The 15,491-nt window shown below is 38.5% G+C and overlaps 1 protein-coding gene across 2 annotated transcripts in view; it reads right to left on the bottom strand.

The window, feature by feature from the left end:
- Positions 1 to 356: 356 nt before the first annotated feature.
- The window catches only part of COX6B (Cytochrome c oxidase subunit 6B), a 113,390-nt gene continuing 98,255 nt past the window's right edge, over positions 357 to 15,491 (bottom strand). For both annotated transcript variants that reach the window (XM_089241839.1, XM_089241840.1), the window contains exon 4: positions 357 to 510. In XM_089241839.1, coding sequence (XP_089097965.1) covers positions 457 to 510 — 54 coding nt within the window. In that variant the 3' untranslated portion in view covers positions 357 to 456. The remainder of the gene's footprint in view (positions 511 to 15,491) is intronic.

Genomic DNA, 15,491 nt, shown 5'->3' with positions numbered 1-15,491 from the left:
TTTTGGCCTCTTTCATTCCACCCGTGTGTCCATGCAATATGAAAATGTCTATAATATTACCAGTCAAATTGAGCTGTAATGGTCCTTCTAGGTGAAACTAAAATTATCTCAGCCAATTAATGTTATTTATTAATTACAGTAAGTTGTCCAGTAAATATAAGTAAAATCGTGAAATTTCAACCACCTAAAAAATCTGGTTTATTATGAAAACAGCAAGAAGTTAAAAAATAGTCAAAAATGACCGACTTGATCTTTCTAGTGTTAATAATGAGAGTTTAGCAAAAACCAAGAGGCATTTCTGCTACTGAAGCCAACTATGATAAAAAAAAGTGAAAAGTACAAAGGAAAAAAAGGCATTTAATTCTAAAAAAATTTATTAAGCTTCAAGAATTACATAATCTATCCTAACCAAATACAAAGACAGGCTGAAACTTCACTTTCTGCTTAGATTCAGAGCTAAATTTTACCAGCAAAAGTGCCATTTTCTCGCTGATTGTCCCAGTTCTCAATCTAAAAATAATTTACATGAATAGAATAAACTTAGGATGAAAAAAATAATTAAAAATACAATACTATATGGGTCATTCATGAAATTGGAATAAATTTTGTTCCCAGCAGTTCACATTAAATATATTTGATATAACACACTGTATTTATATTCCAGTTTCCAAAATGCCACCACTGTGTATTTAATTTTTTCATTTGTTAAGGAAATGTCATTCTCCTAGCTGTCCTCGGCCCATTTTTCAAATTTAAAATAACTTTTTATCCTAAAATAGGGTCCCCAGATTCGAAAACTGAGAAAGGAGGACGCTTGTGCGCACACAATTAAGTGATGTCACTTTTCACAATATCCACAACAGGCACCGCCACATTTTTCCACAACTTAGGCTGGGACCTGACTACGGCGCGGTTGAGGTTCGGGGGGAAGGCATCATCTATAGTTTTATTCTGTCAACGCACAGATACAACTGCAACCGCTGAGCGCGGTTTTTTCAACCGAGAAAATCCACATTTTTTGGGACGGTTGGGGTAACCGGAAAGCTGCCATCATGTATTGCAAAGGCTTGCGCTCCCTGATGACGGTTCGGCTGGACCTGCGGTTGCTCTCTTCCATTGTCTATTAAGTGGTTTGACAAGGAGGGTGATGCGATTTCGGATGCACTGGACAAAGGAATTGCTCTCCTTCTCAGGCTGCCATAAAAAAATGAGAGGAGAAGACAAATTCGAGGAACTGTATGGTGAAGTTCCATGCGACGGAAACTAATTCTTTGTTTGGCGCTTTTGCACTGATAACAATAAAAAAAGCCAATGAAGAAAAAATTAAATTTTTCTAACTAGTGAAATTTTTTTGCTTTCCTACATGAGCATACATTGAAACTCGGTTATAATGACATTCATAAACTAACGTGATTACGCTAAAACCGAGATGTATATTTTAGAACACTTGAATGAAATGCATTGGATCCCGATTATAACGTTTTAGCAAAAAACCAATTACTTACCTCTTCCAAAAGAGTACAAATTACCGGGGGCCCAACCATTTATAATAATTTATACAAAAATTGCCACGTTTTTAAGACAAATAAATTACACTGGTCGCACATTCTCGTGATGATTTCGCCCAGCTTGACGCAAGATCGTTCCACCAGGCACTTCACGTGTATCGCCAACATCAAGAAATTTTGGATAATAAGTTCACTCAGCTTCTTGCAAAAAGTTCTTCGAAAAAAAGTTCTCATAAATTTTCTGACTTCTCGAATGCTCCAAAAGTTGTCAATCTTTCGAGTGAAACATTGTCTGGTGCCCATTTGAAAGTACTTGAATACGGACTTAATTTCGCATCACCTAGGCCTCATTTTTGTCCTACAAAACTTCTTGTGCCCATCGAACGGTCGTTCCTCAACAGTAAAATTTCTCCTGATCAGAAAGAATCTCTTCGGCACTTGGTTTCCTCTTCAGTTTCGGCCAATCGAAAAACCATTTCTTCACCATTTGAGAAATCTGAGATCTCTGCCATTCGAGAACTTAAAAAGAAACAACAATATTTTCATCACTCAAGCTGACAAAGGTGGCCAAATTGTTGTACTTGATAAATCCATGTATCAAGAGTCGGTTGAAAAATTAATTGACCATTCGACCAGTGTAATTTATTTGTCTTAAAAACGTGGCAATTTTTGTATAAATTAAAACCAGGCAAAGTTACTCATTTTTTGTGATAACATTTATAATAAATTCATAAAAAATTAGAAGTAAAAATAATCAGACATCTGAAGGAATATATTTTTATATTTGCAAATTCTCCATATCAAACTTTTGAAACATTTATTAAAAGCCTATGTATGAACCGGGGATGAAATATGTCCCTAAGAGCTGCATTGTGTGTATTGCTTTCATTATTCTGTCTTTTTGGTATTTATTTTTGCATCGTATATGAATGTGGCTGTCTATCTGTTGTTTTTGCAATGAAAAAAAACCCATCTAGGCCAGATGTTCTCAACCGGTGCTCCGTGTGAACTCCCAAGGGCTTCCCTCGAGGAAAATAAAAAAAGAACCAGTAAATTTGAAAAAAATAATTATTAATATTTTTGAATAAAAATAAATCAGTAACTTTGATGAATAAATAAAAAATAGGCCTACGGGGCTCCGCCATAGAAATTATATACTGGAAAGGGCACCGTGGGTCAAAAAAGATTGAGAACCGCTGATCTAGGCAAAACGTTGTATGCGGGTAATATCGAAGAGTGCACTAAAACAATTTTCACACCTACCGTTCTTTTCAAACAGTTTTTAATTTACATACACACACAAAGTCGCAACTAGGGAGAGCGGGTCCACTGTATCGAGTGCTGAACTAGAGGGGGCGCCGAATTGCCCCTTTAACACCACTCCTTCTAACCTTTCCTTATACGGGGACGCCAAAAGCTTGCTAGCTCCAGTTAAAAAAGTATCCAGCTGCGGCCCTGTATGTACCTTAAACCTTGCAACATACATACTGATGAACAGGGCCACAACGACATGCGTGGTCAGCCGGGGCAAGCACGCATTTTGGCGCACCCTTTCAATATTGAAGGAGAGATGAAGGGTTAACATTTGCGCTCCTGTCTGGCTCGGAGTTCGGGGGCATCAGTCAGTGCCGTCTTAACGCATGGGCCCACCCGAGCACGGCCCGGGTGCTTCAAGAGAAGAGGGGCATCCCAAAAATGAGATAAGATTGAAATTTTCAAGGATTTACCATGTAGGGCCTCCTAAAAACCACTTGGCCCGGGGGGGGGGGCCCATAAAACTGTTAAGACAGACGACCCTGGCACCAGTCCCACCTGCTCGTCTCTAGTTGCGGCCCTGATGCCGTATGTACAGGGTGTTGAGCGGGCCGGGGTAGCAAGTTCAGAGGGGCGGCAAATTTGAGTAATTCGTGGTCAAGAACTTTAAATTATAACGTGAATGGGGGCAGAGCAATTCGAATAGCCAGCACGTGGCGAAGCCATAAATCTGTGTCTGGAAACGGATTTAGTGTGAAGCATGTAAATAATTTCGTATAAGGACATTACGTTCCCTTCGTGTCATCGCATCATCTGGACAAAATCATCTGATAACTGATCGGGAGAAATAATAAACGAAGAAGTTTTTATGACGTTTCTCGTTACCACGGTTCTTCGTGTTCATCCAACGAATTTACTAATCCTCCGTTAATGGATGTTCTTAGTATTATTATATAGCGTTATACTGTATCATGTGTGATTGAATAAATTAAAAAAAAAATTACATTAAAGCGATAGTTATTCCGAAAAAATCATAAGCGCGGTTGAAAAAAGACCAGTTTTATACGACAAAAATATGTTATTTAAATAGTTTTTTATAATATATGTTATTTAAATAAATTATGATGATTCCAGTCATGATATATAAAAAAATTTGTGCGATTTGGTCACGAATCGTAAAAGCATAAAAAATGGGCCAACTTGTAGGCTGTCTTTCTTCAACTTTGAATTTATTTCAAACGGCAAATATTGTTACAGAAAATTAAATTCCATTACATGAATATTTTTATTAGTATATACAGTAAAACCCCTCCTTTTTGTGAACACGGACAGGACAAAAAAATTAAATACATGTAAAATGGGTGACCGTTAAAAAGAGGTTTGAAATTCATACTTTTATATATTATACAACTGTAGGGGAGTAAAAGAGGGAGTATCCGTTAAGAGGGGGTTTTACTGCAATGCAGCTTATGAGCACGAATTCGCATGCTAACTGGAGCCAACTTCAGCTTGGCGAAAATAATTTAGCCAATCCCGAGATGTCACGTGACATTAAAAAATAAAAAAACCCCGGTTGCTAACAGCAGTGTGTGTTTCACGCGAAATTCCACGGTTGCTGATAAGATCAACCGCGCCAGCCGAACCGTAGTGTGCCGGCAGCCTTAAACAGAACCTCTAAAAATGGAAGATAATAAAAAGAACAAATAATAAGTCCCGTCTTGCTTTTAATGAATTGTTGTCTGGTCAGTTTTATTACTTTGCTTGGAACCGGGGGTGAAAGGTTTTCTTTTGCGAGGGTCCCACGAGAGTGGGCTGGAGCACTATTGGTAAGATAATAAAAGTCTTTGTCAGGATTCGCGGTCGCCTCGGGAAGCAATAATTTTTATGGCTTTCAATACAAAGGCAGCGGAACGAGCGTCTTCCTTTGTGAATAACCGAACAAGTAGGGATTGCTTCACGCCGGGGTTCACGCCGGCTGTGGTTTTTGCGGTTATGTTCAGCAAAGACTTCTATTATCTTTAGACTTTTATTTTAACTTTAATTAACTTACCAAGAGTGCTCCAGCCCACTTTCGTGGGACTGAAGCTTTTCTCTACATTCAGGTTTTTTTATTTCGGGAACATTGCTGTTTTTTTCCTGAGGCAATTTCACCATAAGAGCATTGAGTGTTGTTTGCGCATCCCATTTTCTTCAATTCTGAATGGAAGAGGCATTAACTGTTGGTGAGCAAGCAATGGTATTCTAAAATTGATTTGCGGTTTTGTTCTTCTGAGGTTTTTCAGACTCTTTCTCATATTAGAGTGAAGCAAGGTGAACCATGATTAAAATACACTGCTCAAAACAATTAGGGGAGCACATGGTTTTAACAAAATTACGCAAAGATGTATACCGATAAGTAACATAAAATGAATCATCCATAATTTAAAGCCTAGCAGGAAACGGAAGAAGAAAACTTCATATGCAAATCAAAGTACATGACGTCAAAAACCAGAAAAAGGAAATAAGGGCAGAAATCGGGATGTTGCAGAAACGTCTGTTTTACTGCCGTAACTGTGAAGTTCGATTGCGCAGTATTTTTTTTTTGAGACAAGGTGGCTTGAGGATGTCTCAACAACGTGATTTACCGGAATCCATGGCATGGCGTGTTATAGGCAGACTGGAATGCGGGCAAACACAACGTAGTGTCGCGGACGCTGTTGGAGTCGCCAGAAGTGTTGTTGCAAGGCTGTGGAACCGATTCCAAGAAACAGGAAATGTTAGACGTCGACCAGGGCAAGGTCGGCCACGCGCCACTACAGCAACTGATGACCGGTATATACGGTTAACAGCCCGTCGAAAAAGAACAGAATGCTACACAGCTGCAAAGACGGTTGCTCTTGGCAACAGGACGAAGGGTGTCCAGCCAAACAACAGTACGTAATCGGCTTCATGAGGGAGGGATCTATGCACGTAGGCCAATGGTCTGCATTCCGTTGACCCCACACCACCGTGCGGCCCGAAGATGATGGGCTGCTGAACATCGAGATTGGGAGCAACGTGATTGGAGCCAAGTGCTGTTTACAGACGAGTCCCGATTCAGTCTGGAGTGTGACACCCGACGTGTTCTGGTATGGAGGGACAGGGGCACTCGAAATAACCCCGCATTCGTTCGTGAAAGGTCACAATACAGACGAGCTGGTTGGATGGTATGGGGTGGAATCAGCATAGGCGGACGTAGGGACCTGCATATCATTCGGAATGGCACTTTGACGGCCCGAAGGTATGCAGACGAGATACTGCGACCTCATGTCATCCCTTACGCTGGAGCCATTGGAGATTCCTTTATTTTCCAGGATGATAATGCCCGACCGCATAGAGCTCGTCTGGTGGAGAACATGCTTGAAGCTGAAACAATACAGCGTATGGAATGGCCAGCGTGCTCTCCTGACCTGAATCCAATCGAGCATGTTTGGGACATGCTCGGACGACGCATTGCAGCGCGACCAAGGCCGCCTGTTACTGTCCGAGACTTGCAGATTGCACTTCTTGAGGAGTGGAACAGTATTCCCCAAAGTCTGATAGATAACCTCATCGCATCCATGGCAAACAGGTGTGCAGCAGTCTTAGCTGTTCGAGGAGACCACACGCCCTATTAAAACTCATGCATCATGTCTAAACAGTACTTTTTTTTATCGTTTACATGTAACCAAATTGTTGCCCTAAATCATCTTTTCACGTTTTTTCCATATTTTCAAAGAATTAAAGCTTAATTCCAATTTTTTTACGTCTTTTTTCTGTATTGCGCATTGATCCGCGTGTACTATCCATTGTATGCCAATACGTGGCTGTCTCGCATGGTTTTCTTCATTTTTTTGCTCTCGTAATTGTTTTGAGCAGTGTAGCATCTGCACAGCTCGAGGTAAATTATTTGGTTTTTAAATTTTTAACAAACTTCATTGCTGACTATATTTCATTTATTAGCAGGTAAAGAAGTGACCCTAAGAATTTTTTCAAATATTTTTGTCGACATATTTTTTATAACTTTTGCCCAATTTTGTGAGAATGACCTATACATATATTCTGTCTTTCCTCACAATGGGAATGTATGCATGTATGAATACAAAAAAGATAAATACTATACAGATGCATTCAGGGCCATCTTAAGAGCATCATGGGCCCCTGTGCCAAGTGATTTTTCTGAGGCCCTACTTCTCATTTTTCTGAGGTGCCCGGGTAGGCCCATGCGTTAAGACGGCACTGGATGCATTATATTAGTTTGAAAGAAGAGCTCATTTTTTATTGATATTTTTTGACTGAAAATTCTATTTAATTGTGCCATGTAAAGGGGCCTAAAGTGCAAGAAAGAACTGATCGGGAAAAAATAAACTGCAGGGAGAGTGAATTCTAGTTGTTGGGGGCACAGAGGAAGAGAAAAAGATACATGGGGCTGCTTCTGGTGACAAGTGTCGACGGGTTTTCTTATAATTATGATGTGCGTGTGCTCCAGAGAAACAATGTTTTTTGTACTCAACTTTTCGAATGAACAATCAAATATTGTTAGTGTTTAAAATTATGACTGGAGTTATGTTATTAGATCAGTGAGATGCAGGGCTCCCACTCAAAAAATCAGAAAAAGCAGGAAAAAAAAATAGGACAGTGGAGGGTACCCCTGCCTTAGACAAATATATATATATATATAAATCATAGCATGATAAAAAATCCCAAAAAAGTTTTTTGAAAAATTTCAAAATTAATTTTTTTTTTATCCTGGAAGATTGACTCAAGACAAAGCAAAGTAACAGAAATGACAGTTACGAAAACAATTTTTGGCCGAAACAATGTACTAGCAACCACAGATAAACCTTTTCTGTCTCTCCTCACAATATATATTACATTCTTTTTTTGAGTCTTCTAAAGTGTAGAGTCTGCCAACTCTCTAAACGCACAGCAAATTATGAATCCATGTATGTTTATCAAGAATGATGCTCCTTCGAGACCACTTTCATAAGCACAGTGCAAAATGTGTAAATCAGGGTTCATACAAAATTTCTTAAATAAAAATTAAGGGGTTTTTAAGGAGTTTCAAGCAGTTTTTAAGGAATCATGGCAAACTTCATAACTTTTACAGCAATAAAAAGGGGCGGGGGCACATATGCAAATTTATTTTTTGTTTGCCAAATTTTCCCCCCTCTTCTCAAAAATACAGACGTAGAAGTGGTTCAGAAATGACAACTTTTGATTTGTTACCCAGCATCACAAGAATTCATAAAATAATCAATCTACATACATACTTTTCTGTTGTTACCAAAGTATTCTAAAACTTTGAAGTTTCGGTCAAAAATATTACTCATAACAGAGTTATATTCACTCAGAAAGAAATTGTTGCAAAATGAGAGAGCAAATTTCAGGACATTCAACGCGTTTAGCGATTTAACACTCAGGGGTGCGCCAATTGCACCGCACTGCGCCAAAATTAATATCTTGCGCCATCCTGCTCCAATAGCGTATTTTCGCATTTTTCTGCGCCAAATAGCGAATTTCGCTTCAGTATGCCCGGAATATCGGAAAGGACGCTAAAAATTTTTTGTTCCTGCTAGCCACGAAAAGTTTCTTTACGAGAAAAGCGTGTTTTATTCCACTATACTTAAACTATCGCCTTAGACTATCGGCCCCTGATCGGGCTTTCCATCGCAAAACCCCGATGTTGTCCTTGATCGTGGAACTGAAGATGGTTTGCAATGCCTTTCAGCTTTAAAGTGCAAATTTGAGTGTTTCCGTTTAAAAAAAAAAGTCGTCACTGGAAGCAGCAGAAATTACCGTAGTCGATTGTCATTGTGTTAAATCCCGATGTTTCGTGAAAAAAAAATTTCATTCCGGAAGTAAAAAGCGCATGTCTGCCGAATTACGAATGTTAGTTTAGAAACTTTGCCGAATATCGCCAATGTTGCCGAATAACGAGCGTTAAATCGCCAATCTCGCCAAATAATGAGTGCTGAATCGCCAAACATCGAGTTGATTCTTCCGAAATTCTCTTCCATTTTGCAACAATTTCTTTCCAAGTATAAAAAAATTAAAAACTTATAAAATTTTTCTAGCTCATTTGAAGTGCTGCTGTTCAAGGCAGCAAATAGTGCCCTCAGTAAGCAAAAATCATCTTAAATAGACGGGTGCAAAAAATTTTATGACAGCCGCTCTTTCAAACAAGCTGTCAAAAGCCAAACAAACAAAACCAAAACACCAAAAACAAAAATCAAGCTGATGAAAAGATGTTTGATAACAAAAGACAGTGCAGTTTTATTTTGAAAAGGGTTGAGGGTTGACGAAAATATTCTTGTTAATTTCACTGCTCCAATTTATAAATATCTGCTCCGAATCCCATATTTTGCTGCTCCAAATCCCGAATTTGCTGCTCCAAAACTGCTCCGAATCCTGAATTTTGCTGCTCCAAGGCTGCTCCGAAATGGACTTAGTCACTTCCCACCCCTGAACACTCGTTATTTGGCGAAATTTACAAACTAACTCATAATTCGGCGGACTAACTCTTAATCATGAAATGAATTTTTTTTCCCACGAAAGATCGGGATTTGACGCAATGACGATCGACCATAGTAATTTCTGCTGCTTGCAGTGGAGACTTTCTTTTTTTGAAAACGGAAACCTCGGTCGGTTGTTGAGAATCACTGGACTAGAGTAAACCATCTTCAGCTGTACGATCAAGGATATGATCGGGGTTTCACGATGAAAAGCCCGATAATTTGAATAAAGAGCTGCAGTTACCACAATCCGATTTTCGGGGATAAAATCGAGAGCGGGGAAAAGGACTTTTTTTTAGAAACAGCTGGAAGGATTTTGAGTTTTTAAGGGCCCTTAAAAAGGAAACGAAAATTAATGACTTTTTAAGGAGTTTTTAAGCACCGTACGAACCCTGTAAATTACAAGATAAGATGTAAAGGCAAGGTGAACGGAATGGTTTCCAAAAAAAGATGGCAACTGCATTGTCCATCCCCCTTTTTTAAAGGGATTTGTCCACATTCTACTGTAACTAAATATTGTAATTTACCAGTGTAATCGTTTGACAAATAAAGCACTCATTTCCTGCTCTTTGCTGAACATTATAAATATTATTTATGTCTCTTCATGCCTTACAAATAGAAAAGACAATTGAATGCTATTGGGCAGCATCAGCAAACCTAAAATAGGCCTATGTATCCAACTGCTTTGTAATGCAAATTGTTGTTTCACCTATACACAAAATGTGGACTATAATTTTGAATGACAAATGTGTGTGCTAGTTACTGTTCAAGACCATGAAGTAAATACAAAATTATTTTTTCCATTCAGACAGAAGTTTTTAATGACTTCTACTCTACTTGTTGAACCCTCAAACTAAGCAAATGAAAAATTAATAAACCAAATGGTCCACATACACCTCCCACAAATAAAATTCAGAATACAATTTCTGCTTTGAAAAAATCATTAATTGCAATGTGGTTGACAGTTCCCCATCTCCTGGTGCCACCTGATTTTCATTATTGATCAAGAAGTGGGTGTATCACTGCTGGCATAAATTCAACGTTCTCCATGGACAGTCAAGATACGGGATCGATATTCTTTCAAATACGATGTTATATTCATTTTATTTCTACAGGTGTTAGTTCTTTTCACATTTTTACTTTACACTGTTTTTTAATTTACATCAATTGGTTAATTTTTGTCTTGATCTGGCATTTGAATCTTTTTTGTACAATGCACTTATATTTGTTCCTCCCCATCGACCTCCTCTTTAGTATATTGTTCATTGAAAAATTCCTTTCAGTCCCATACAATCTTCAATTCGAATTTGTTCCATTCAGCACCACTTTCGTGTTACCTGCATATCCTATATACTCTCTTGCTTTTATTGACTGGAGAAAACAGATCAAATTTTCCGCCTATAACTACCAGACCATCAGATAATTCCTCCGATTCATCCATTCTTTGTAATATTCAAGATACCCAAGTAACTATTCTAAACCAACTCACCCTTCTCACCCAAAAACAAGACTCAGTCATCAGCTTAATGGATTATGCGAGCGTCTTAGTGCAGTTGAGGAGAAACTTTTCCCATAGAGGAACTCCAAAATCAAGTATATGATTTCTCCTCAAATCTGTTCGAACTACAATCCTCCCTCACCAACAAAATTTCCGATTTGGAAGACCGTTCCGACCGGGACAACCTGATATTTCGTAACATCCCCGAAGAAGTTGATTTTGAGTCCCCCCCCTCCACCCTGGAATCCAAAATCATTCAATGCTGCTCCGACCATCTTAAACATTTTACCTAGTGATATAGCTCGTTGTCACAGAATAGGCCCTAAAAGGTCCCTCTGGTACAGACTCTCCATCATCAAATTTAACAAATTCAAAATTAAAATGACATTCTAAAAAAATGCCTTTAAGTTAAAAAATAGTAACATCAATCTTGGAAGACTTCTCATCCGAAACACACAAGCTTCGTGGGAAAATCTGGAACGCTTCTCAAAAATTTCATGATGGGGCGTGAAGGTCAAACTTTATCATAATTTTGCTCTTATCAATAACTGTGAATAAGTTTGGGCTCTCACTACCAACGATATTGTCCCCATCTTCCACACCCAATCTAGTAGTAACCCTCCTTCACCTTCCCACTCCTCTCAAACCATAACAGCACCCCCTTTAGGCCACCCCTCTCCCAGAACACTCACATCATTCACCGAATCCCAAAATTGAAAAATAAAGTCTTCAAGTTGGGAACCATTAACATTAGAAGTTGAAGAAATAAAGTTGATTTTCTGGAATCAATCTTGCTGAGTCATAATCCCCACTTCCTTCCGGTTACAGAATCATGGTTAGACAATACGATCTTTAATTGTGAAATTTTACCTCCTGGTTTCAATGCTTTTCGAAAAGACAAACTCTCGGGGAGAGGGTGTTGTATTTAATTTTCAATAATTCTATCCCCCTTACTAAAATTCCTTTAGATTCTGACCTAGAAATCATTGGGGCCGAATGGCGCCAACCAGTTTCTCACTGGCCTTATTTTCGATATATTTACCGCCAGCTTCCGATTTTCACTTGTTTGTCAAACTCGAATCAATCCTTGAAAGTTTCCTTAAAATTCTCTTCTTATCTATGGAGACTGGAACCTCCTAGGAATCGACTGGAAATATCTGAAATCAGTGTCTGGCAACCACTGAATCAACAATAAAGTCTTGGACATTTTCCATAAATTTGATCATGTCCAAAACATTTTAGTACCAACAAGAACTACTGTTCACTCCAGCTCCACCCTCAATCTTATCGTCACCTCAAACCAAATTCAAATTCTGGATACTTACACCTTCGAAGGTTGTTCAGATCACAATATATAATTTATTGATTTCTGTCTTCATAACTATTCCTTCTTACGAATTCACTCCTGTAAATTTAATTTAGAGGATTTGTGATCCACGGATACATTACCCCCTCTTATGTATCCGAGGGCCCGTTTCCTTGCCCACGATTTTGCAGACAAAATCGGCGAATATGTCCGGTTTGGCCACAGCCATAACACGTAACCTGGAAATTTGAATTTCTAGAGCTGATTGGTCTTTGTCTAGTCGAATTTTCTCGTGAACTATTCGATTGGGAATTTGATTGAAAATTACGTGATGTCGCATATTGATCAAGGAGAATAAGTAACTGCTTTAGGGTTTCCTGACCTCAATATAGGTCACTATAAGGAAATTGTGAAATTATCAATTCAATTTTATCCGACTCTGGAACCGATAGATCGAATGATTGAAAGAGATCCAATTTATGTAATACAAAATCCAAATACGATCCCGATGTATACTTTTTGGAAAACAAGGCGCGAGCTAATTCCACTCGAGTATGATACTTAGAAAATGTCTGTAAAAGTAAATTTTTGAAATTCACCCAAGACTTATGGTGGCCCCCATTTTTCCCATTCATGTCTTCCTATGTTTTGCCACCATGCTTGTGCACGACCTTCGAATGTACTTACTACCAGTTCAATTTGATTTGGAACACTACAAATTAAAATAACTCGAATTTTAGCAAAAACGTCTTGTCTACTCCATTACCCGAAAAAACCAGGCTACCTGTAATACGTTGAGCTAAGGGGATTAATGCGTTACGAGTATTAAGAGGTAGTGCCGGAGGCAATATCACATGTCTCGTTAAAAGGATATGTAAATGACATATTCGGTTGAGATAAATTTGGAACCGATACACTAGGCTGAGACACATTCAGCTCTGGTTCCATTTGAATGGTCACATGATCACCCGAACGCTGGGGTGTACTTTGGAAATTACTGCCCATGATTCAAAAAAAAATTTTTTTTTTAAAGCAAATCGAAGTGAAATTACGAACTTGTTGTCTGCAATTTAACCTTTAAGAATCGGTCGAGCCCCCAATTTGTAACATCCCTTATTGGGGTTACGTGCCCGGTTCGAATTATCCAGTTAAAGGCAGACAACAAGCAGGAAACAAACAAACCAGTTGTTTTGTATCACTTCAAAAGGCTTTATTACAGTAACGGTTATTTTACATTAAGTTAGACTTCGTTCATTAAAACGATATTTTTTGCGTTAAAGTCAATTATTCTGACATCAATTTCAAGCATGTAATTTTAACAAAGCCAATTATTCTTTAATGCAGTCTATTCTTCGCTCCAATATCAATGATTTTCTATCGATATCCCTCTCCAATGATATTCATATCCTTTGGTCAATTTTCAAACTTACTATAGACAAATGCGTAGCTCCAGTCCCGACAAAAATAGTTCCTGCCAAGTTTCTCCACAGTCCTTGGATCAACAGAGACATTCACCTTAACAGGAAAATCTGGCATGCTGCCTTCAAAAGTAAATTCAACAAATCCAATTCACTCAAATCCTCAATTTCTACCTACACTCGGAGTCTCAAGAACCTCATCTCTACACAAAAGTCCAAGTACCTATCCCACTCCTTATCAAATTACTTTAAAACAAATCCTACCAAATTTTGGAACTTCCTCAGACCTAAATCTGCTGGACCCACTTATCTCAAAATCTCAAATAAAAACGTCATCATCTCCTTCAGATATTGCTACTGAATTCAATTTGAATTTCTGCTGAGTTTTTTCTCTCTCTCTGTTTTTCTTTTTTTCCCCCCACTTCACCACAATACTCATTCGTCGATTCCGTCCATAACTCAAATCTGGTCCTTTTTACTAAAGAAGTTACTAAAAAAACTGAAACCCCCATTCTGTAGGCCCCGATGACATACCAAACTCCATTCTCAAATATGGAGTGAAAGAAATTTCTGACTATCTTCTAATCTTATTTAACGTCTCACTAAATACCGCCATACTCCCAACCGATTGAAAAATCAATAAAATTATTTCCATTCACAAAACTGGTCCCCTCTCTGACCCCCTTAACTTCAGAACAATACCTATTAGGCCTATTTCATCCTGTTGTAAGATTTTCAAACATGTTATAGCAAAGGAAATCCATGCTCATTTAAACTCCATTTCATTTTTTCTTTCCCAACCAACACAGCTTCAGACGATCCCTTTCTACTGCATCCCAACTGACCCTTTTCATCCATGACCTTTCCGAAGCCATTGACGGGAAGGTACAAACCGATATCATCTTCTTGGATCTCTCTAAAGCCTATGATCAAGTCCCACACAATAGACTCCTCCTTAAACTTTCAAATCTTGGTCTTGATGTACAATTGCTCAAATGGTTAGAAAAATCGTAAACAATTCGTTCATTTTAAAGATCATGATTCACCCTTTTCCACTGTAAATTCAGGTACTCCTCAAGGAGCGGTTCTCTCGCCTTGACTGTTCTTAATATATATAAATGACCTCCCTGAAACCCTCAACTGCACCACTAGATTTTTTGCAGCTGATTGTGTAATCTTCCACACAATTAATGACAGATCTGATCAAGAAATTCTAAAACATAATCTTGTTTCCATCTCAGATTGGTGCTCATGTTGGCACATGCCTATTAACCTATCTAAAACAGTTTTCATGAGAGCTGCACATAAAACTCTTCCCCTCGAATTTTCATACTCGGTCAATAATCATATCCCAAGTTTCAAAATTTAAATATCTGGGATTCATAATCTCGGCTGATCTCTATTGGAATAATCATATCGATTATGTCTACCAGAGAAATGCCCCAACAAACTTTTTTCCTTCGCTGCAACCTCAAACATTCTACTCGTGACGTCCAACTTCTCTGCTACGGAACTTATATTTCTCCTGTTGTAACGGAACAGGATAACATCCTTCTCCGTTACGCTTAGTTATTATTGTTTGGGGATTCTCCCGGGGGAGATATCACATCGTCTCGTTGTAATGTTGCTTTTTTTACTTACCTGTTTCGGCGGTTGGCTGCAGACTTCGGCTGGAATAATTATTTTGTTTTTTTCTGTGTTTGACGTATCAGGCGTGATCGTGATCGGAGAGCCTGGCCAGCTCGCTCGATTACGTTTAGCGTTGCCACTAAGAAAAATTGAAATATTTTTTGACTTTGTATGCAAATTATTTTTGTGAATTATTGAATTTTTATCGAGAGACGGAGTGTTGCCGGTGGACGAATGGTCCTAAAGTTAAAGCCGGTTTTCGATGTATAAAAGCGCATCTCTCGATCTCACTAATTGCATTCATTCACACATTCGTTCATTCAAGTATTCACCTCTTGCTTTGGCTACTTGAGTAGCTTGGTCTCG

This window comes from Pholcus phalangioides, unplaced genomic scaffold (genome assembly GCF_987345545.1).
Source record: "Pholcus phalangioides strain wild (caught in Gottingen) unplaced genomic scaffold, Ppha-v1.0 ptg000014l_1, whole genome shotgun sequence".
In the NCBI taxonomy this organism is placed as follows: domain Eukaryota; kingdom Metazoa; phylum Arthropoda; class Arachnida; order Araneae; family Pholcidae; genus Pholcus; species Pholcus phalangioides.
Note: the sequence above shows the minus strand (reverse complement) of the source record. Positions and strands in the feature narration are given on the sequence as shown.